General features: G+C 38.9%; 1 protein-coding gene across 1 annotated transcript in view; it reads right to left on the bottom strand.

Annotated features, from left to right (window-relative positions):
- MSH3 (mutS homolog 3) overlaps nt 1–25,636 on the bottom strand; it is a 756,380-nt gene that overhangs the window by 250,054 nt on the left and 480,690 nt on the right. The window contains exon 23 of the mRNA XM_053699713.1: nt 23,648–23,805. Within this exon, the coding sequence (XP_053555688.1) occupies nt 23,648–23,805 (158 nt within the window). The remainder of the gene's footprint in view (nt 1–23,647; nt 23,806–25,636) is intronic.

Raw genomic sequence — 25,636 nt, 5'->3', positions numbered from 1 at the left:
GGCTAGATCGATTGCTTTATTTGGGCATTTTATACAGCTTGATGTTGAAATTCACACTTTATAAACTTTGGGGAACGTTTTTTTACGTCAGGCACTGGTTTAGACACCTTCCCAGTCAGGAAGGGCCTTCTCTGTAGTAGGCAGAGCCTCATTTTCGCGCCATTACTGCGCAGTTACTTTTGAGAGCAGGACATGCAGCTGCATGTGTGTGGGTCTGAAAGTAGTTGAAAAAGTTCCTAGAAGGCTTCATTTGGTATCGTATACCCCCCTGGGTTTGGTAAAGTCGCAGCAAAGGCTGTAGCTGGGACTGTAGAGGGGTTAAAACTGTAACCGGCTCCGGTTTCCTCATTTTAAGGGTTAAAGGTCCAAAATTTGGGGTGCAATGCTTTGAATGCTTTAAGACACTGTGGTGAAAATTTGGTTAAATTTGAACAATTCCTTCATAGTTTTTCACATATTCAGTAATAAAGTGTTCCCTGTTTAAAATTTAAAAAGACAGTAACGGTTTTGTTTTAAAACGGTTTTTGTACTTTATTGACAAGTTTAAGCCTGTTTAACATGTCTGTGCCTTCAGATAAACTATGTTCTGTATGTATGGAAGCCAATGTGTCTCCCCCTTCAAAATTGTGTGATAATTGTGCCATAGCGTCCAAACAAAGTAAGGACAGTACTGCCACAGATAGTAAAGTTGCCCAAGATGATTCATCAGATGAAGGGAGTAGACATAGTTCTACATCATCTCCTTCTGTGTCTACACCAGTTTTGCCCACGCAGGAGACCCCTAGTACTTCTAGCGCGCCAATGCTTGTTACTATGCAACAATTGACGGCAGTAATGGATAACTCCATAGCAAATATTTTATCCAAAATGCCTGCATTTCAGAGAAAGCGCGATTGCTCTGTTTTGAACACTGTAGAGCAGGAGGGCGCTGATGATAATTGCTCTGTCATACCCTCACACCAATCTGAAGTGGCCATGAGGGAGGTTTTGTCAGATGGGGAAATTTCTGATTCAGGTAGAATTTCTCAACAGGCAGAACCTGATGTTGTGACATTTAAATTTAAATTAGAGCATCTCCGCGCACTGCTTAAGGAGGTGCTATCTACTCTGGATGATTGTGACAACCTGGTCATTCCAGAAAAATTGTGCAAGATGGACAAGTTCCTAGAGGTTCCGGTGCACCCCGACGCTTTTCCTATACCCAAGCGGGTGGCGGACATAGTGAATAAGGAGTGGGAGAAGCCCGGCATACCTTTTGTCCCCCCTCCTATATTTAAGAAATTATTTCCTATGGTCGACCCCAGAAAGGACTTATGGCAGACAGTCCCTAAGGTCGAGGGGGCAGTTTCTACACTACCCAAGCGCACTACTATTCCTATCGAGGATAATTGTGCTTTCAAAGATCCTATGGATAAAAAATTGGAGGGTTTGCTTAAAAAGATTTTTGTACAGCAAGGTTACCTCCTGCAACCTATTTCGTGCATTATTCCTGTCACTACAGCAGCGTGGTTCTGGTTCGAGGAACTAGAAAAGTCGCTCAGTAGAGAGACTCCGTATGAGGAGGTTATGGACAGAATTCACGCACTTAAGTTAGCTAATTCCTTTATTTTAGATGCCGCTTTGCAGTTAGCTAGATTAGCGGCGAAAAATTCAGGGTTTGCAATTGTGGCGCGCAGAGCGCTCTGGCTAAAGTCTTGGTCAGCGGATGTATCTTCCAAGACAAAATTGCTTAATATCCCTTTCAAGGGTAAAACCCTTTTTGGGCCAGAATTGAAAGAGATTATCTCAGACATCACTGGGGGTAAGGGCCACGCCCTCCCACAAGATAGGCCTTTCAAGGCCAAGAATAAGTCTAATTTTCGTTCCTTTCGCAATTTCAGGAATGGACCGGCCTCCAACTCTGAAGCCTCTAGACAAGAGGGTAATGCTTCACAAACCAAACCAGCTTGGAAACCGATGCAAGGCTGGAACAAGGGTAAGCAGGCCAAGAAGCCTGCTGCTGCTACCAAAACAGCATGAAGGAGTAGCCCCCGATCCGGGACCGGATCTAGTAGGGGGCAGACTCTCTCTCTTCGCTCAGGCTTGGGCAAGAGATGTTCAGGATCCCTGGGCACTAGAAATAGTTTCTCAGGGTTATCTTCTGGAATTCAAGGAACTACCCCCAAGGGGAAGGTTCCACATGTCTCACTTATCTTCAAACCAAATAAAGAGACAGGCATTCTTACATTGTGTAGAAGACCTGTTAAAAATGGGAGTGATACACCCAGTTCCAACCGTGGAACAAGGAATGGGGTTTTTACTCAAATCTGTTTGTAGTTCCCAAAAAAGAGAGAACTTTCAGACCAATTCTGGATTTAAAGATCCTAAACAAATTTCTCAGAGTGCCATCGTTCAAAATGGAAACTATTCGAACGATTTTACCTACAATCCAGGAGGGTCAATTTATGACTACCGTGGATCTAAAGGATGCGTATCTACATATTCCTATCCACAAAGATCATCATCAGTTCCTAAGGTTCGCCTTTCTGGACAAACATTACCAGTTTGTGGCTCTCCCATTCGGGCTAGCCACTGCTCCAAGGATTTTCACAAAGGTACTCGGGTCCCTTCTAGCGGTTCTAAGACCAAGGGGCATTGCAGTGGCACCTTACTTGGACGACATTGTGATACAAGCGTCGTCTCTTTCAAAGGCAAAGGCTCACACAGACATCGTTCTGGCCTTTCTCAGATCTCACGGATGGAAAGTGAACATAGAAAAAAGTTCCCTGTCTCCGTCGACAAGAGTTCCTTTCTTGGGGACATTAATAGATTCTTTAGAAATGAAGATTTTCCTGACAGATGTCAGAAACTCAAAACTTCTAAACGCTTGTCAAATTCTTCACTCTGTTCCACGACCTTCCATAGCTCAGTGCATGGAAGTAGTAGGGTTGATGGTTGCAGCAATGGACATAGTTCCTTTTGCGCGAATTCATCTAAGACCATTACAACTGTGCATGCTGAAACAGTGGAATGGGGACTATACAGACTTGTCTCCAGTGATTCAAGTAGATCAGAAGACCAGAGACTCACTCCGTTGGTGGCTCACCCAGGATCACCTGTCCCAGGGAATGAGCTTCCGTATACCAGAGTGGGTCATCGTCACGACCGACGCCAGTCTAGTGGGCTGGGGCGCGGTCTGGGACTCCCTGAAAGCTCAGGGGCTATGGTCTCGGGAAGAGTCTCTTCTCCCGATAAACATTTTGGAACTGAGAGCGATATTCAATACTCTCAGGGCTTGGCCAAAACTAGCAAAGGCCAGATTCATAAGATTCCAATCAGACAACATGACGACTGTTGCTTACATCAACTATCAGGGGGGAACAAGGAGTTCCCTGGCGATGAGAGAAGTGACCAAAATCATAAAATGGGCGGAGGATCACTCCTGCCACCTATCTGCGATCCACATCCCAGGAGTGGAAAACTGGGAGGCGGATTATCTGAGTCGTCAGACATTCCATCCGGGGGAGTGGGAACTCCACCCGGAGATATTTGCCCAGTTGACTCAATTATGGGGCATTCCAGACATGGATCTGATGGCGTTTCGTCAGAACTTCAAGGTTCCTTGCTACGGGTCCAGATCCAGGGATCCCAAGGCGACTCTAGTGGATGCATTAGTAGCGCCTTGGACCTTCAACCTAGCTTATGCGTTTTCACAGTTTCCTCTCATTCCCAGGCTGGTAGCCAGGATCAAGCAGGAGAGGGCCTCGGTGATCTTGATAGCTCCTGCGTGGCCACGCAGGACTTGGTATGCAGACCTGGTGAATATGTCATCGGCTCCACCATGGAAGCTACCTTTGAGACAGGATCTTCTAGTACAAGGTCCATTCAAACATCCAAATCTAGTTTCCCTCCAGCTAACAGCTTGGAAATTGAACGCTTGATTTTATCTAAGCGTGGGTTTTCGGATTCTGTAATAGATACTCTGGTACAAGCCAGAAAACCTGTAACTAGAAAAAATTTACCATAAAATATGGAAAAGATATATCTGTTGGTGTGAATCCAAGGGATTCTCATGGAGTAAGATCAAAATTCCTAGGATCCTTTCCTTTCTCCAAGAAGGTTTGGATAAGGGATTATCAGCGAGTTCTCTAAAGGGACAGATTTCTGCTTTATCTGTCTTGTTACACAAACGACTGGCAGCTGTGCCTGATGTTCAAGCTTTTGTTCAGGCTTTGGTCAGGATCAAGCCTGTTTACAGACCTTTGACTCCTCCCTGGAGTCTGAATTTAGTTCTTTCAATTCTTCAAGGGGTTCCGTTTGAACCTCTACATTCCATAGATATCAAGATGTTATCTTGGAAAGTTCTGTTTTTGGTTGCTATTTCTTCTGCTAGAAGAGTTTCTGAGTTATCTGCTTTGCAGTGTAATCCGCCCTATCTGGTGTTCCATTCAGATAAGGTTGTTTTGCGTACTAAACCTGGTTTCCTTCCAAAGGCTGTTTCCAACAAGAATATTAACCAGGAAATAGTTGTGCCTTCTTTGTGTCCGAATCCAGTTTCAAAGAAGGAACGTTTGTTACACAATTTAGATGTAGTTCGTGCTTTAAAGTTCTATTTAGAAGCAACAAAGGATTTCAGACAAACGTCTTCTCTGTTTGTCGTTTATTCTGGCAAGAGGAGAGGTCAAAAAGCTACTGCTACCTCTCTTTCCTTTTGGCTGAAAAGCATCATCCGATTGGCTTACGAGACTGCCAGACGGCAGCCTCCTGAACGCATCACAGCTCACTCTACTAGGGCTGTGGCTTCCACATGGGCCTTCAAGAACGAGGCTTCTGTTGATCAGATATGTAAGGCAGCGACTTGGTCTTCCCTGCACACTTTTGCCAAATTCTACAAATTCTACAAATTTGATACTTTTGCTTCTTCGGAGGCTATTTTTGGGAGAAAGGTTTTGCAAGCCGTGGTGCCTTCTGTTTAGGTAACCTGATTGGCTCCCTCCCTTCATCCGTGTCCTAAAGCTTTGGTATTGGTTCCAACAAGTTATGGATGACGCCGTGGACCGGACACACCAATGTTGGAGAAAACAGAATTTATGCTTACCTGATAAATTACTTTCTCCAACGGTGTGTCCGGTCCACAGCCCGCCCTGGTTTTTTTTTTAATCAGGTTTGATGAATTTCTTTCTTTAACTACGGCACCTTATGGTTTCTCCTGTTTTTTCTCCTGTCCGTCGGTCGAATGACTGGGGTGGGCGGAGCCTAGGAGGGACTATATGGACAGCTTTTGCTGTGCTCTTTGCCATTTCCTGTTGGGGAAGAGAATATTCCCACAAGTTATGGATGACGCCGTGGACCGGACACACCGTTGGAGAAAGTAATTTATCAGGTAAGCATAAATTCTGTTTTACACTGGGGTAACCCACATCATTTGTTGATTAGCGCCTCCTATAGGTTATCTGTGGTATTACTATCACAGAGTATCCAGTTTTTAATATTAAATTATTTAACCCCTGAAATACTAAACTATCCCTACCACTAAACCTAAGTCTAACCCTACAAATAGCCCTGAAAAGGGCTTTTTGCGTGGCATTGCCCCAAAGTAACAGCTCTTTTGCCAGCCCTTAAAAGGGCTTTTTGCGGGGCATGCCCCAAAGAATTCAGCTCTTTTGCCAGCCCTTAAAAGGGCTTTTGGCGGAGCTTTGTCACAAAGTAAACTGCTCTTTTGCCTACAATCTAAATCCCCCTACACCGCGGACACCTATAATAAATGTATTAACCCCTAATCTAATCCCCCTACACCGCCGCCAGCTATATTAACTATATTAACCCAATCGGATTGAACTTGAATCTGATTGGCTGATTCAATCAGCCAATCAGATTTTTCTATCTTAATTCCGATTGGCTGATAGAATCCTATCAGCCAATCGGAATTCGACAGACGCCATCTTGGATGACGTCATTTAAAGGAACCTCATTCGTCGGGAAGTCGTCGTGCCGGATGGATGCTCCGCGGCGGAGGAGCGAAGAAAGAAGATGCATGCCGATTTGCTTGAAGACATCGCCGATGGAAGAAGACTCTCTGCCGCTTGCTTCAAGACATCGCCCGGATGGAAGAAGACTTCACTGCCGCTTGCTTGCATCGCCCGGATCGGATGAGGAGTTCGGCCCGGCTGGGTGAATACAAGGTAGGGAGATCTTCAGGGGGGTAGTGTTAGGTTTATTTAAGGGGGGTTTGGGTTAGATTAGGGGTATGTGGGTGGTGGGTTGTAATATTGGGGGGTGGTATTGTGTTTTTTTTTGCAGGCAAAAGAGCAGTTTTCTTTGGGGCATGCCCCCACAAAAGGCCCTTTTAAGGGCTGGTAAGGTAAAAGAGCTTTGAACTTTTTTTAATTTAGAATAGGGTAGGGAATTTTTTTATTTTGGGGGGCTTTATTATTTTATTAGGGGGCTTAGAATAGGTGTAATTAGCTTAAAAATCTTGTAATCTTTTTTTTATTTTTTGTAATTTAGTGTTTGTTTGTTTTTGTAATTTAGTTTAGTTTATTTAATTGTATTTTTAGATAGATATTTGTAGTTTATTTAATTTATTGATAGTGTAGGTGTATTTGTAACTTAGGTTAGGATTTATTTTACAGGTAATTGGGTAATTATTTTAACTAGGTAGCTATTAAATAGTTCATAACTATTTAATAGCTATTATACCTAGTTAAAATAATTAACAATTTACCTGTAAAATAAATATAAACCCTAACATAGCTATAATGTAATTATTAATTACATTGTAGCTATCTTAGAGTTTATTTTATAGGTAAGTATTTAGATTTAAATAGGAATATTTTAGTTTATAATATGAATTAGATTTATTTAATAAGAATTTAGTTAGGGGTGTTAGGGTTAGATAGAGTTAATATAGTTTATATAAATACTATAGTAACTATATTAACTATATTAACCCTAATATAATTAGGGTTAATATAGTTAATATATATAATGTAATAACTATATTAACTATAATATACTTAGGGTTAATATAGATAAAATAGCTGGCGGCGGGGTAGGTAGATTAAATTAGGGGTTAATAATTTTAATATAGATGGCGGCGGTGTAAGGGGTTCACATTAGGGGATAGATCAGTTAGATGGTGGCGGTTTTAGGGGCTCACAGTAGGGGGTTAGTTTATGTAGATGGCGGCGGTTTAGGGGTTAAATACTTTATTAGGGATTGCGGCGGGGGATCACGGTTGACAGGGAGATAGACATTGCGCATGCGTTAGGTGTTAGGTTTTATTTAGCAGATCGCGGTTGACAGGGAGATAGACATTGCGCATGCGTTAGGTGTTAGGTTTATTTTAGCAGCCAGTTTAGGGAGTTACGGGGCTCCAATAGTCAGCGTAAGGCTTCTTATGGCTGCTTTTTGTGGCAAGGTGAAAATGGAGTAAGATTTCTCCATTTTCGCCACGTAAGTCCTTACGCTGTATATTGGATACCAAACTGCGCGGGTTTGGTATACCTGCCTATGACCCAAAAAAACTACGGGCGACGGTAGAAGTATACGCGCGTAACTTCTAGGTTACGCCGTATATAGGATACCAAACCCGCGCAAATATTGGCGTCACCAGCTTTTGCGGGTGACGATTTTTATCGGATCGACCCCTAGCAGTTTGGAGACAACAGTCTGTGAATAAATCAGATAAACATCACTAAAGCCAGGAATATAGTAATTAGCACAGACCTGTTAATTGCCCCTGAACCAACTAAATACACATAGGACATCTGAACTCAAGTTACCTACAGACATGGGAAACTAAATCTCAGATAAAGAAATTATGCCTAATTTTCATGTAGTTTAAGATACTCAAAATGTATATATATATATATATATATATATATATATATATATATTCAGACAACATATTAAATATGAACACAGGAATCTGAGAGATTGCCTATGCCTAAGATGGGTAATAGTGGAAGCTGAAAACCTAAGAATCCAGATTTCAACATGTCTTAACCTATGCATTTTTTAAAAACATAGAAGTCTTAGGGATCCGAAGTTTGGACAAATCATATATATAGTTTTCAGACATTAAATATGTGCCTCAGACTATTAAATAATAGGTACAAATAAATTGATATGAAATTGCCTGTTTGTATAACATTAAATGTGAATGTCTGCTAAATGAAAAATATAAATATAATTATGTGAAATGACATCTGATTTCTGATCTCAAGGTATGTATGTGATATTAAGATGATAACTGAGATATAAATTAGATCCATGCTAAGGGTATTAAAATCCTTTTAAATACCTATATATTTTAAATGTATAAGAATGACTTTGTATTATGAGAAATATATCATGTCTGGTCTTGAAATGCTCAGGATGAGTGGTGTGACATGGTCCACTACACATGGAACATGTGACTTATTAATACTAGAAAATATAATACATTGTAAAAAAATATATATGAATCTATATTAGACTGTAGCAGCATTGATGATAAAACTGTATTTCTAGTTATCTGCTGCCACCTATAGTTCAAAAATGGTATTACAACCAAAAAGCATTTCGCTACTAAGGAAAGGCGTTTCCCAAAATAACCTATTAGATGTTTAGATACAAGGGCAAATCAGAGACTAGCTCCGCAAGGGCGAATCAGAGACAAGCTCCGAGGGCCTATCATATTGTTTCACCGATGATTAGAATAATAAAGGGAGGGGATTATCACGTGATATAACTTCATACAAGAGGATAGAAGAGGCGAGCTGGCTGACTGTTTGTTGAATTTTTGACTGATAACTTGCTGCCTTGGAACACAGTCACTATAAGCAAAATTGGGCTACCTTTTATTATCCATATTGCAATACCCTTATTCATATGAGGTGAACCAAGAAGTTCTGGAAGCTGAAATATTGATTTGGTTATTTTTGGTAAAGTATAAGCGATTGATAAATATATATCTAATATTTAAATCAGAGGTATTTTGTAAATATAACTAGATTGCAGTTAGTAATTTTAAAAGGGCACAATTTGTATTTTAAGTTATATCCATAGTCCTGTGTAGTCTTAACTAGTCACTATTGCTAAATAATTTATTTGCTAAACAAAGGTCCTTTGTATTTCATATTTCAAAGTCAGGCCTATTATTGTAAGTAAATCTCTCTGGTGTGCATTAAGTTATTGGCAACTATATATTTTAGAACTTGCCTTAATTGTAGCGAATAAGAATTTATTTCATCTCAGATAACTTGGCATAGAAATGGCTGTTAAAGTTTATTGTTCTATTGTTTAACTAGGCACTGTTAAAGTTAGTGATCCATATTCTGGTGTTTTATTGTGATACTTTAATGCGAATATTGTGAGCAAAGTTAATTCTAAAGGTACATTTGGTTTGCTTTGTAAAGAATATTGTAACAGTTTAAGCTTGTATAGTTTGATTCTATAAATATAATTTCTATAAATATAATTCAATGTGTTTATAAATTTAACTAATAAAAAGAATTTAGGAATTTATATTAATTTTAATTGTTTTGTATATGCATTTTATTGGGGGTTTGTTTTAAAGAATAATTAGTAAATATATTGTATTATAACTCGGCCATATACTGACAAGATCTGCAGGAAAACTCACTTCAGGACATCAACATCTAGAAATGGTGTGATTTAATATTTCATTTTTAATATTTAAATGAAAATCTTATTAGCACTATTGTGATTGTCACAAACAGTACAGGCATTATTAAAATTGTGTTTTTATAGGAGATGCCTAGGTCATGCTTTTCATAGTTAACTATTATAATCCATTACCATCTACACCAATGCTAACATCTTTTATGTTGTTAGAATAGGCAGACTGTGTACTGTTTTTGGGCTTGCTAAGTGTCCAGTATTCAACTGGACAGTCCAGTATTTTAGCAAGTTGTCCAGTACAATCTTCACATAAATACTGGACACTTGAAGGGACATGGTACTCATTTTTTTCTTTCATGATTCAGATAGAGCATGTGATTTTAAACAGCTTTCCAGTTTACGGTTATCTAATTTGTTTTGTTCTTTTGGCATCCTTTGTTGAAAAAGATACCTAGATAGGCTCAGGAGCTGCTGATTGGTGGCTGCAAATATATGTCTCATGGTATTTGCTCACTTTTACCCCCCACAGGATTTTCACTTCTTTTGAACTGTACATCAAGACCACGTTATCTTCAGAGACCCTTAAACAAGATCACCCATTCCTGAATGTTTGTGAATAAAAAGTCTCCTTGGTGGAGGAACTTTTCGGTGACATGGCCTGAAATTACTTGCAAAAGGAATATCCTGATGGTCTTCTGTTTTTGACATTTTGTGCTAGGAAAGGACTTTTCCCTCCAATGCTTTTTATGATCAAGTTGTTTACATTGTGTCAGAATAACATGGAGGGATGAAATAAAAGATTCAACAAGTTAATCTTACACTATCTCCACTGCTTTAACCAAATTTGTAAAAGAATAGTAGTTCTGGGTGGGAGGGTTGGTGGTGTGATCCAAATAAGAAGTGATTAGAGGTATGCACAAATGACTGTGATCTAAAGTTTAACACTGCAAAGTGCAAAACTTTCCAATTTACTTTTAACATCAAAATTGCTTTGTTCACTTGGTATTCTTTGTTGATAGCTAGACCTAGGTAGGCTCATATGCGAATTTCTAAGCGCTTGAAGGCCACCCTCTTATGATTTTCACAGTTAGCATTGGTTATGCAAAACTGGGGAATGGATTATGAAGAGATGTTCTATCTTTTTAAACAATAACAATTCTGGAGTAGACTGTCCCTTTAATTACAGACTCAATGACACTTTACTTTCACTGACATAAACGGGACATTGGAATTATTATTTCAGGTGATATAAAATTTAGTAAACAATGTAGTAATGCTTGGTTGTATTGGTAGAGGTATTTGCAGCAGAAATAGTAAGGTTCTTATGCCACTTTACAGATCACTAGTTAGGCCTCATCTTGAGTATTGTGTGCAGTTTTGGAGGCCATATCTACAGAAGGATATAAACAAACTGGAATTTGTGCAAAGGAGGGCTACCAATATGGTACATGGTCTAAAAAATAAAACGTACCAGGAGAGGCTCAATGACCTAAATATGTATAGCTCAGAGGAGTGAAGGGAAAGAGATGATATGATAGTAACTTTCAATTATATTAAAAGGACACGAAACAGAACTTTTTTCTTACATGATTCAGATAAAAAATCCAATTTTAAACAACTTTCTAATTTATGTTTATTATCAATATTTCTACGTTCTCTTGGTTTCGTATGTTAAAAAGCTGGAGCATATGCTCAGGAGTGTGCACGTGTATAGAGCACTATACTGCAGCAGTTTTACAAGAATGTTATCCATATGCAAGAGCACTAGATGGCAGCACTATTTCCTGCCATGTAGTGCTCCAGATACCTACCTAGGTATATAGAAAAAAATAAGCAGTTTGCCAGGAACAAACAGCTCAGTAAGCGTTTTGTGTGTGCCAGGTTGCGTTCGTACTATGAGTTGAAAGTAAACTGTTTTCGCTCACGTTAACCTGACGAGCGCAAAAAGCCAAGCTTAGAATATTGCGCGCACGATAATGTATTCCCCTATAGAAGTCAATGGAGCAAAAAAAGTGGAAAAAAACCTAACACCCAACTCGCACATATTGTCATGTGAGGTAGGGGAGGAGCCCTGAAATGAGTAGTATGGATTACAGACCTGGCCAGGCAAGCAGTTTGTTTTGTCTCTCCACATACAGGCTTTTTAACTTTATCGATTTAGATATATGTTTTATTTAGCCTTGTGTTTTAACATATTTCTTTTATATTGTTCTCTATGGGCTCCATGTACGAAGTAGTGAAAGCTGCTCCGGAGCCTTTGCGGGGCAGGTTCGCATATGCAAGCCTGCTTCCCGCAATGTAAGAAGCAGCGGTCATTAGACCGCTGCTTCCTACATCCTACGCCACCTCTTAGCTGGCGAGACAAAATCACCGAGAGCACGCTCGCTCTCTGTGATTGACAGCCCCTTCGGTCGCGTGATTAGTTGCGCGATGGAAGGGGCGGGCATTACACACTCCGATCAGTGTGTAATGATACATACGGGCAAGCAGATCAACAGATCCGCTGTCCGTGTGTAGCGAAGGTGGGCGGAAAGCTTCGCGAGTTGAGAAGCTGTCCGTCCGCCATTTAGTACATGGCGCTTTATATGTATGATTCACAGTGTGTGACACTTTTTAATTCTTTTTAATAAATTGTGAAACTTATATAGCTAGCACTGTCTATTTTAATCAATCACATATTCTCATGTGCGATAACCCAACATGAAAATATGAATATTTCACATTCCAATGTTCTTCAAAAATAAATACATACATACATACATCTCTCTCTCTCTCTCTCTCTCTCTCTCCCTATATATATATATATATAAATATATATATTTAGAGATGTATATGTATTATCTCTATGTTAAAGCTCTTTCCTAAGACCTGAGACCACATATCTTTGAGCCTTATAACTTTTTTGTGCAATATTTTTTTAATAGTTATTAGATGGTGTTATTATGAATGTAACAATACTTTGTAATGTGTTTTTGATGTGCTTTGTGACACTTTTTTGTTTTGCGACACAGTTAAACAGAGCTCTGATGATGCGGTAATTATTCTAGCGTAAATCTCGATTGCGCTTAAGCAATTGCGTTTACTTTCAGCTTGTAAGACGAGCAGAAAACCTTTTGTGTGCAAACAACAGCGGTATACCCCTTATCGCTTACATGTAACTGTTAACGATACACTCGTAATCTTGTCCATAATGTCTACAGATCAACATAGACATAAAGTTCTGCATATGTAAAAAGCATTATGTGCGATGCTACACATGCAATAAACAAACAGTTTATATAGATTTGCATATAATAATAGTGTACATAAAAGTACATGAAGTACATTAAATAACATTCCAAAGAGCATTAAATGTACAAAAGAATAGAGAATGCAAAATAACATAAAAAATAAAAAAAACTATCTGTTTACATCCACTTGAAATTAAGGGAGTATAATGCTTCATGGACCCATATATAGGCACTGATAGCACAGATAGTTAAAAATATATGATAATGGCACCATATTTCGTTATGTTCAGTACAATACATTTCCACATATTATAGAAAATTGTGTACACTGAAGGCTGTATAAGTATGTGGCTAGGGTGTACAACTGCCTAAAGGTCTTTGGAAAAACCCCTGCATATAGGAGGTTATCAATCATGAACACTTAGGAGTAAGTGATTACCACTCTGATAACTATGATACGTACAGTATATAGGACATTATAAACAGAGAGTTTAACAAAAGTATGAAACTCAATAATAGCTGCTAATTATTTTCCCATAGTCTTGTGCAAGCTATTTTTAAACTCATGGGTAAAGGCAGTAGTAGCCCCCTGAGTAACATGCACAGGACATAATTCCTTATAGAAAGCTGAAGGTTGTGGCTGATTTGTATGTAAGATTAAGGCACACTAGAGCCGACTTGCAAAACACACATAATAAAGTACAGGGAGGGTTATGACTCCTCTAAAGTGTAAACACTGATATTAGTGGGGACAGATACAGTTTGCTTCATAGTGTGTAATAGCAGAGTATGAAAAGACACAAGACATACACAGATATAATAAACAAGGTAGTGACCCCTCTACACTGAGCCAAATAACCCCTCTGACACCTTTAAAGTAATATAAGTGGGTCCTAGCAGCGGCCATGACAGGTCGCATTATCTGAAGCTCGTTAAGGATCTGCAATAATTTGCCAAATTATATCAGTTGAGGACATGGTCTACGGCACAAGCTCTTCTTAAAAGACGCATGAGCTCAGGACAAGCCGAAGAAATCTATTTTATGCCTAATTCAGGGCGTCTATACTCGAGTCCGGACAGCTGCGGCCTACCTATATGAACGTTGCACTCCCCCCCTGACCAGCTGGGTTAAGTGGTCACTTACAGAGACTAAAAGGAAGCTTTAAGATACAATACTATAGTATCCCGCTGTTGATCTCCTACTAGCCCTGAGGGACGGTTATGGAACGTGTAACTGGAGTGACATGGAGGGCCTTAGAGGAACTATTAAAGGACCATTACGCTAGATTGGAGAACCGCTTGGACTCAATAATTCGGAGCTGCAACCTCTCAGAAAGAGCACACGTTGAGAACTGTGGCTCTGTAGAAGCAGTCTCCCACTATAGGGCAAACGCTTCGCTCTCCATTGCTGTCAAAGAAGAACGGCTGACTGATCAGGCCATAACACACACCGGGAAAGCCCACAGCAAGGCGATCTCCCTGTCACGCAGGGTAACTGGTGTCTCAGCCGCAGCGGGACCCGTTCAACTAACAGAGCATCACAGATCTACAAATTGGTCGGATCAAGAGAAACCTCAGAGACCTACGGCAAAAAATGGTCCCTGGGGATCATGTATCTCTATGCTCCAGAGGCAGCTGAAGTCGCTATATCCGTGGTATTTCATTGATCTGCCTCGCTCACAAAATTGCATGAGGGCCCTACTCACAAAGAGAGGCTGGATTGTTAAACATGTTGCAGACACTGTGAAAACTGGAGTTGGTTGAGTATGTGAATTGTGTGGGGGCATATACGACACACTAGCAAGGGACTGTGGCTGCTCTCATATAATGTGAAGTAACACGATTTATTGTACTCCTCTGTTTTTCCTTGGACTCTTTCGTAGTTGGACACAGAGTATGGTCTCCCATTATCCATATTACACCTCACCCTTATTCTGCTCTATGACGACTTTTGTCTGATGGGTCATTCCCCTATGTGCTAATGAGGGAAAATTCTTTACGATGTGAACCCCTGATATTTTGACCAACTGTTGTTTTCCCTTACATATTATACCCTAAAGTCTCCCACTGCATTACTGTTTTTTTATCTTGTATGCATCATATAGGGTACCCAATCTATCAGTTATCTAAACAATTTATGCTTTAAGTTCATTCCTGGGGGTTACAGTTCACAGATAAGCAGACTGTAGACACCTATATTTATGTTTACTTATTAGCTTACTTATTTGTATGGGGGATATATAAACATATAAATGTATATAGCGAACTGTGAACCCTATAAGCTGTTGCAGCGATTCAGAAGCTTATTTATGTGTCAGGGAAAGTAACATAGATTTTACTGATGTTCTTAGCCAATAGATTAGTATAGCATCAGCTGATACCCTGCTTGGAATAGAAGGTGGACGCTGTCAGCATGAAACTTAAGCCATTCCAGAATCATATGGCGTGCTCAGTGATCCCATAACTTTCATTCTTGCTTTAGAGTTATAAATTGTGATTATTTTCTATTTTTCTTACTTATTTTTTCTCCTAATGAACATACAGCTGTGATGTTGACAGACTACGGCATGCTAATGCTAATGCATAGGTTGGGTGTCATTACTATGTGATTTTTTTTTTATTTTTTTTTTGGCTGCTCTTGAATGTACAGCAAACTTTGGTATGGCCTGTTTTAGTCTGTACACATAACTTTACATTGATCCGGGGCTAACTTTATGTGATCCAATATCTCCCCTCAGCTAATTATTCAATTAGAGAAGTCTCTGGTGTCAGCGGCCGGGATGGCAGAGTACTTCGTACATTCCTAATGTTTGAGTAGTAGAGGGAGTCTATCTAATTAAGGGTTCTAGTCAGTTTGGGCTCAAGTTCAGTTATTATGTAATGGTTAACACTCTCGGGGTCCCAGGATTGTCCCTGATGCTGCCATAGTAATACCTAGGATGACCTCCACAGCTGTTTTTATTCAAATTTATATTAATCTCTTCCCCCCCCCCCCCATCACTTGTAGCAAGTTTCTCCTACATTCTCTAGAATGGTTCTTAACACCTCTAGCAGCTTACTGTGTTTAATGCTAAATTATATTAACTAAGAGTAAATTAAGTACATTGCTGTACTTCTATAAATCTCAAAAAATTGTAAATGTAGGATATTTTTTTTTTTTCCTATTTTTTTATTTTCTCATGATAGCACTGTGATCATTTTTGATATTTATATATAAGCTTTTGTGTATTCTATGCGACAGTCATCTGCAGGCCCAAAAGTGGTCTGTATCTCACTAATCCCCTCAGTTTGTATTCAGTAAAGTCGAGGGTCCAAAAGTGGCCTGAACATTTATGGAGGGGCAAAAATAGAGGGTGGTGGTGAGGTTACTCCCCTGTTTGCCTATTATATTGTGTGATACGCATGTTAACTGTTTTATATGCATATGTTTCATTGAGTGACCTGTATGCTGTACACTTTATTACCCTCAATAAAAATATCTTTCAAAAAAAAAAAAAAGAAAAAAAAAAAAAAAAAAAAGTACCTGAAAAAAAGTAATATAAGTGAGTCCACATTAAAGCCCCAAGCTACAGACAATTTGAGACTGTAACCCCCAGTTATCCCCCAGTGACAGGATCAAGGATGTGGTGAAAAAAAGCTTGAAAACAGAAGGCCAAGGGATTCTGAGCTGCTATCCTGCTCTGCAGCAGCTCGGGAGTGAAGAGGAAGGAGCGCAAATCTGAGAGGTCGGGGCTACCACCCAGTGTAATGCTGGTGCCTCAGAGAGGATTAATATGCTCAAAAATTCCAAAGTATGCACCAAGCACAAAACTTGCCCCAAAACTGAAATAAAAATGACCCCCATGCCAAACCAGATGGCCTCCTATTGCAATTAGTGGCTTTCTTAAAGAAAACCCATTTTCTCTTAAGTGCCAAAAATGAGTCCCCAGAGCTGTCAGAGGGCTATAAAGTGCAACAGTCTTACCTGGCTGTGTCCCTGATTAGGAAAGGGCAGACAGAAACCTGGATGAAAAAAAAAGTGTCAGAAGGGAAACAGAGTAGTCCCCTGTCTATGCTGTACCTGTGTCAGAGTACCTACTTATAGCCTCTGGGCTGTGAGTGTGCTGTGGTAAGCCACTTACCTGAGGTAGAACACCTCCACCAGCTTACTCACCAAGCTGCGTCTATCCAGTAGAGAGCCCATCCAGTGCTGGTACATGTACCGCAGAGGATACCTGAAGAAAATACCTGAAACCCACAGGGGAAGGCTAAGGACAAGTCCCTGTGACGCCTGAGGGTAGCTATGGCTAAAGTCCCATAGGGAAATACAGTGCACATAACAGGGTATTCCTATGTCCCTGTATCATTCAGCTGCTGTGAAATCTGTCTTCTTTGTGAATCATATGTTCCAGGGATAAGGGTCTCACATTGTTCTGAGCTCCCAAACACTAATCTATAAGCAAGTAGCTTTAACACCTCTATTCTCAGCCTCCTCCTGAGAGGCCAAGAACAAAAACTGAGAAGCGATAGGAGGGAATTTAAGCGCTTGTGTGGGTTCTTGACCTCCTCCGAGAGGCGGGAATTATATCCCACATGTTATGAAGCTCTATAGACTATTATCATTATATGAAAGAAAAAAGCTACTGCCAGGTGTACACTGTAGTGCCCAATGTACATGCTCTAAAACATTTAAGCATGTCAATTTAATACTACAGAATGTATAAATCTATCTGCTAGATTACGAGTTGTGCGTTAGGGTAAAAAAAGCAGCGTTAAGAGGTCCTAACGCTGATTTTTTGCGCCCGCTGGTATTACGAATCTTGCAGGTATAGGGGCACCACACACTTTTTTGGCCTTACCGCAAAACGACTTACGTAAACTTTGTAAAGTCTTTTTTCTATGGGACTTCCATAGCACCGGTATTACGAGTCTGTCCTGGGAGGCCAAAAAGTGAGCGGTACACCCTACCCCGTCAAGAGTCCTAACGCTTTTAAAAGTCAGTAGTTAAGAGTTTTATGGTACAACGCTGTAACCTAAAACTCATAACTAAAGTGCTAAAAAGTACACTAACACCCATAAACTACCTATTAATCCTTAAACCAAGGCCCTACCACATCGTAAACACTATAATAAAATTATTAACCCCTAATCTGCCGCTCCGGACATCGCCACAACTATAATAAACATATTAACCCTAAACCGCCGCACTCCCGCCTCGCAAACATTAGCTAAATATTATTAACCCCTAATCTGCTATCCCTAACATCGCCACCACCTGTCTACATTTATTAACCCCTAATCTGCTGCCCCCAACGTCGCCGCCACTATAAATGTATTAACTCCTAAACCTAGGTCTAACCCTAAACCTAGCACCCCCTAACTTAAATATAATTTAAATAAATCTAAATAAAAATATATATTATTACCTAAATAATTCCTATTTAAAACTAAATACTTACCTATAAAATAAACCCTAAGCTAGCTACAATATAACTAATAGTTACATTGTAGCTATCTTAGGGTTTATTTTTATTTTACAGGCAAGTTTGTATTTATTTTAACTAGGTACAATAGTTATAAAATACTTATTAACTATTTAATAACTACCTAGCTAAAATAAGTACAAAAGTACCTGTAAAAAAAAACCTAACCTAAGTTACAATAACACCTAACCTAACCCTACAATTAAATTAATTAACTAAATTAAAAACAATTAAATACATTAAATTAAAATAGCTAAAGTACAAAAAAAACAAACACTAAATTACAGAAAATAATAAACAAATTACAAGATATTTAAACTAATTACACCTAATCTAACTAAACTATCAATAGCCCTTAAAAGGGCCTTTTGCGGGGCATTGCCCAAAAGAAATTAGCTCTTTTACCTGTAAAAAAAAAATATACAAATAACCCCCCCAACAGTAAAACCCACCACCCACACAACCAACCCCCCAAATAAAATACTATTAAAAATATCTAAGCTCCCCATTGCCCTGAAAAGGGCATTTGGATGTGCTTTGCCCTTAAAAGGGCAGTTAGCTCTATTGCAGGCCTAAACCCTAACCAAAAAAAAAACCTAACACTAACCCCTGAAGATTAACTTACAGTTCTGAAGACCGGACATCCATCCTCAAGGAAGCGGCAGAAATCTTCATCCAACCGGGCCGAAGTCCTCAACAGAGCCGGGAGAAGTCTTCATCCAAGCCGGGCAAAGTGGTCCTCCAGACGGGCAGAAGTCTTCATCCAGATGGCATCTTCTATCTTCATCCATCCGACGCGGAGCGGGTCCATCTTCAAGACATCCGACGCGGAGCATCCTCTTCTGCCGACGACCAATGAAGGTTCCTTTAAGTGACGTCATCCTAGATAGCGTCCCTTAGATTCGGATTGGCTGATAGAATTCTATCAGCCAATCGGAATTAAGGTAGAAAAAATCCTTGGAACAGCCAATAGAATGCAAGCTCAATCCTATTGGCTGATTGGATCAGCCAATAGGATTGACCTTCAATCCTATTGGCTGAATCCATCAGCCAATAGGATTTTTTCTACCTTAATTCCGATTGGCTGATAGAATTCTATCAGCCAATCCGAATCTAAGGGACACTATCTTGGGATGACATCACTTAAAGGAATCTTCATTCGTCTTTAGTTGTCGGCAGAAGAGGATGCTCTGCGTTTGATGTCTTGAAGATGGACCCGCTCCGCGTCGGATGGATGAAGATAGAAGATGCCGTCTGGATGAAGACTTCTGCCCGTCTGGAGGACCACATCGCCCGGCTTCTTTGAGGACTTCGGCCCGGCTTGGATGAAGACTTCTGCCGCTTCCTTGAGGATGGATGTCCGGTCTTCAGAACTGTAAGTCGATCTTCAGGGGGTTAGTGTTAGGTTTTTTTAAGGGTGTATTGGGTGGGTTTTATTTTTAGGTTAGGGTTTGGGCCTGCAATAGAGCTAACTGCCCTTTTAAGGGCAATGCCCATCCAAATGCCCTTTTCAGGCAATGGGGAGCTTAGGTTTTTTTTTAGATAGTATTTTATTTGGGGGGTTGGTTGTGTGGGTGGTGGGTTTTACTGTTGGGGGGGGGGGGTTGTTTGTATTTTTTTTACAGGTAAAAGAGCTGATTTCTTTGTGGCAATGCCCCGCAAAAGGCCCGTTTAAGGGCTATTGATAGTTTAGTTTAGGCTAGGTTTTTTTTTTTTAATTTTTTTTTTGATAGGGCTATTAGATTAGGTGTAATTAGTTTAAAGATCTTGTAATTTGTTTATTATTTTCTGTAATTTAGTGTTTTTTTTTTTTTGTACTTTAGCCCAAAGAGGAAAAAATGTCCTAATAAAGGGAAGATTAACCCCTAGTTCTTCTGAAGTACAAGGCTCCAAGACCTAGAAGACAAAAGCACTTACCTGCAGCCTAGCTGTCCGGCTCATAAGGCGTGAAAGGACACATACCCCTTACAGAGACCTGTAAAAAAAGAAAGAACAGAGTAACCAACTCTGGCTTTCTGTACCATGGGCAGCAATGTGTTAGGAAACAAAACAAAGGACTACCTCACAACCTAACTGCTTAAAAGTCACCACTACTCTACTGAGAGAGATTGCCGTGGACTCAGCTAAATCCAAATCCTTGCTTGCAGGGAAAAGTACCCGAAAAAGGAATTAATTTCTTCAGACACCAAACTTCACCTCCTCAATTGACAGAAGTAAAAAGAGAATGACTGGGGATTATGGGTAGGGGAGTGACACTTAACAGCTTTGGTGTGTTGCTCTTTGCTTCCTCCTGCTGGCCAGGAGTGATATTCCCACTGGTAATTGAATGACGTTGTTGACTCTCCATATCTTAAGAAAGAAATCAGGTTCTTGCTTATTAAGAATGAGTGGAATAAAAACTTTTTGACCCCTGAATTATAATATTTCCCATCTATATTTATATATTTGTGACATAATGTGTGTTTGTATGTATGTGTATATATTTATATATAAATCAATTATATATATATATATATATATATATATATATACATACATCTCTGCTTTAAATCTTCCCCCAGCTACCTCTCTAGAAAGCATGAATATACCACCATAACTATATGTATACCTATAACAGTGTGCTGTTATGTGACTACTACACTGCACCAGATTATACTTTTCTCTAACACAGGCGCTAGCTTGCAACTGTGCATGTAGTTTCTTTCAGACTGCTTTTTAAGTATTTAACACACAGAACCAGGTACATGCTGCGCTAATTTACTTGTGCATTCGTTCACAGAGTAATGGTGAATATAGCTGAGGGCAGCAGAATTCGGCTACTTTCTGCGGCTATTTTACAACACACACATATCTATGCAAATGCAGATTTTTTGTGTTGCACTTTCCTATCAATATATCTGGGGTCGAAAATATCTGAAACCAACTAACAAATGACATACCTATTAGATATTATCGCTCAGATGATACTTGGAATTGTTGGCTATACCGCCTGCTCGAAACTGGATGCTAAAATATACATTTTAGGGAGGTTTTAAAAGGGAGCAGGCAACTTTTGGTATGTACAGTATATATTCTATGTTTTAAACAAAATGCTGAAATATTTGTATTTATTGTCCCTTTAAACAAGCTTATGCAAAAAAGTGTTAACAAAGTGTACTTCCATTTAATTTGTTCATTCAATAGAACATTTGTAGCACATTAGCTTTTCTAACATAGTCCACTCCATACTTTCTATGAGAAAACAAAAAAAACAAACACAAATCTGCAAGTATATCAATCACTTTATGAAAGTATGATCAGTTCCATGAAAGAACACAATATTAATAATGTGTTAATTAAAGAAATGATAAGGATCCCCCTATGGTCCTTATGGTTGACCTTGTCCATCTTCTTTCATGGTCCATTGAAAGGAAGAAAAAGACAGGAAGATAGAGAGAGGGTGGGGAAGGGATGGCTTCATATGCATTATAGGATCGAACTATGAAAATAGTAGCACACAACAAAAGCAGCCATATGAGGGGCAAAATCTTAAATGCTACTTCTGTACAGTGGATACTAAGTGATATAAAGGAAGAATGAATTAAAAGCAAGTCATATCACCCCTTTTTATTATTTCATGAACACATAATGAAAATTCATAAAAAATAAATTAAATTCCAATTCCCAGGAGTGCTAGTCTGAAAAAAATCTTACCAGAGTAACATTACTTATTATTATTAAATTAGGCAGAAACAAAAACCTTAAACGCTTAATGGAAGATAAAAGTTTAGAGAAATATGAGAGGTCAACATTTTATACCTATTCCAAGCGGAAATTAAATTCCAAAGAATAATGAATGAAAAGTACTGTCAAAATTCTACAAAGTTTAGCACCAATACTTCTATTATATAACTAGCTAGGCGATAAGCCTACCCAGTGGGTAGTCTATGTTTAAAACATACAAACCCCCAAGCTAAAGTTACAAAAAATATAAAAGTAAAATTATAGAAAAAAATAAACAAAGCTATCCAAAATAAAAAATAAAATAAACCTAAACTAATACCCCTATAAAAATAAAACCTCCCCCTAATCTAATACTAAACTACCAAAAGCCCTTAAAAGGCATTGCCCTAAGTTAAACAGCTCTTTTACCTCTAAAACATACTAAGTCCCCCCTAACAGTAAAAACCTGCCACCAAACCCCCCAAAATAAAAAACCTAACACTAAAAAAAACTAAACTACCCATTGCCGCTAAAGGGGCATTTGTAAGGGCATTGCCCTTAAAAGTGCATTCAGCTCTTTTACTGACCTTAAAAGGGCAATATTCTCTTTTCAAGCCCAAAAACCCCTAATAAAAAAAAACACCCCAAAAATTTAAATAAAAAAGTCTAAACCTAAGCCCCAAATAGGTACTCACTGTTCCTGAAGTCTGGCGGAGAAGGTCTTGTTCCAGACGGATCCATTATCTTCTATATTTATCCGGAGTGAAGGCGGCCCGGAGCGGAGGTGCGGAGCTGTGTTAATTAGGGTTATTGCGATGTGGGGGTTTGGCGGTTTAGGGATGTGGGGTTGACAGTTTAGGTGTTTGTTAATACTTTGTGCGGGAGGTTAGTTTTTTTTTGGTTATACTTTTTTATTTCTTATTTCTTGCGGGCGGTTATGTGTTTTTAGTTATTTCGTGCAGTTGCGTGTTTTTTTTTTTAAGGCTTCGGGTTTGTCTACTCTGCATCCAGGTGGATTCATAAAATGGCAGGGTGGTGCCATTTTTGGAATCCACCTGGATGCAGCGATTCTTTTGGCTGCACGCGCAACTGGCGACTGACGCGTTACAAACGCAATTATAGTATAGATATTCTCACTTCCTCACATTGCACACTTCGTCTTGGAAATCAGCAACCTATGATGAGAACAAAACAAAGTGGCTCTGGAACAGAAGCTTCCTCAGGTCATATGACCTTGCAGTAGACACAAATTTGTTTTTTATTTATTTATTTTAAAACATAGTGTCCAGCTATAAAAAACTATGGTATTATTGCTGTATGCTGTGGTCTTATTGTGTTTAATGATTCAAGATGGAGCTCCTTTTTACTTGTCTCCACTGTCACTTACAGTTCTTTTTTGTCACGCTAATTGTTTTCCTGTTACTTTTCACCACTTAAATGGATGAATGTATACAAAATAAACAGTTGCTAGTCATTCATATTGGAAGTGGTTTATGTTTAAACTGTTCTTCCAGAAAGCTTCCAGCTAAAACACAAATCATTGCCAATCTGTAATATATAACAATTTTACCAAGAAAAAAGGATAACAAAAATAAAGTTTCATTTTATATAAACTTAGAAAGAAGAAATAATAAATATAAATCATACCTTGTAAAAATGCCATCAACAACACCAATAGTTGCCTCTTCTGCAGGAACAAATGAGCCAATTTGTGCCATAATTGTGATAAGGGCAACCTGCTTAATGTAGGAGCTCTTGCCACCCATGTTGGGGCCAGTAATTATCATTACTCTTTCCAAATCTGCCTACAAATAAAAACATTCTTATTATTGTAGTTAGTTCAAGGTTATTTGATTTATAAAGTGACGAGCCTTGAAAACAAGAATGGGCGGTTACATTTGTTTTAAGCTACACTTAAAACCAACCCAAATATAAGCACATAGTTCTTGAGTAGCATATTAACCCCTTAGTGACCAGACCACTTTTCAATTTGTTGACCATCTGGGACCAAGGCTATTTTTGCATTTCTGCGATGTTTGTATTTAACTGTAATTTTCCTCTTACTCATTTACTGTACCCACACATATTATATACTGTTTTTCTCGCCATTAAATGGACTTTCTAAAGATACCATTTTTTTCATCATATCTTATAATTTACTATAAAAAAAAATATAAAATATGAGGAAAAAATGAAAAAAAATGCACTTTTTCTAACTTTGAGCCCCAAAATCTCTTACACATCTACAACCACCATAAAATACCAATGCTAAACAGTTTCTAAATTTTGTCCTGAGTTTATAAATACCCAATGTTTACATGTTCTTTGCTTTTTTTGCAAGTTATAGGGCAATAAGTACAAGTAGCACTTTGCTATTTCAAAACCATGTTTTTTCAAAATTGGCGATAGTTACATTGTAACACCAATATCTGTCATGAATCCCTGAATAACCCTTCAAATGTATATATTTTTTAAAAGAAGACAACCTAAGGTATTAAACTTGGGGTATTTTGACTTTTTTCATGCAACCATTTTACCACCAATCTATGCCAAAGTTTGGGGGGGGGAAAAAAATAATTAGATTTTTTGACAAAATAGCAATTTAAGAATACATTTACTGATAATATTAAGGGTTACTGCCAAATAACACCCTCATATGTCTTCAGCAGCATATCCTGGGTACAGTGATACCACCCATGTATAGGTGTGTCGGGTTCTCGGGGGGCTAAAAGCTCTTATTTTTAGGGAGCGCATTCCAGTTTTTCAACTTGGAATTTTCACATCGGTCATCATGCACCCATGTCCTATTTGGGACATTTCTGAAGCTGGTCAATGGAATTTACCCCCATCAAACCATATATTTTTGAAAAGTAGACACCCTAGGGTATTTCAAATGCTTGTATTTTAACACTTTCCATGCACTAATTCAACCACCAGTCTTTGTCAAACTTTTGGGTAGTCATTATTTTGTGTTATTTTTCACACACATTGTACTTTAGGCATGGATTCTCAGTTCCTGTTATGTGTTACTGCCAAAAAAAACCTCAATATGTGTTCAACAACATCTCCTGAGTACAGTGATACCACCCATGTATAGGTGTGTCGGGTTCTCTGGGGGCTAAAAGGCCTTAATTTTAGGAAGCGCATTCCAGTTTTTCAACTTGGAATTTTCACATCGGTCATCATGCACCCATGTCCTATTAGGGACATTTCTGAAGCTGGCCAATGGAATTTACCCCCATCAAACCATATATTTTTGAAAAGTAGACACCCTAGGGTATTTCAAATGCTGGTATTTTAACACTTTCCATGCACTAATTCAACCACCAGTCTTTGTCAAACTTTTGGGTAGTCATTTTTTTGTGTTATTTTTCACACACATTGTATTTTAGGCATGGATTCTCAGTTCCTGTTATGTGTTACTGCCAAAAAGCACCTCAATATGTGTTCAACAACATCTCCTGAGTACAGCGATACCACCTATGTATAGGTGTGTTGGGTTCTCTGGGGGCTAGAAGGCCTTATTTTTAGGAAGCGCATTCCAGTTTTTCAACTTGGAATTTTCACATCGGTCATCATGCACCCATGTCCTATTTGGGACATTTCTGAAGCTGGTCAATGGAATTTACCCCCATC

Source organism: Bombina bombina, chromosome 2 (assembly GCF_027579735.1).
Source record: "Bombina bombina isolate aBomBom1 chromosome 2, aBomBom1.pri, whole genome shotgun sequence".
NCBI classification, from domain to species: domain Eukaryota; kingdom Metazoa; phylum Chordata; class Amphibia; order Anura; family Bombinatoridae; genus Bombina; species Bombina bombina.
The sequence above is the reverse complement of the archived record's forward strand: the minus strand, read 5'-3'. Positions and strand labels throughout refer to the sequence as shown.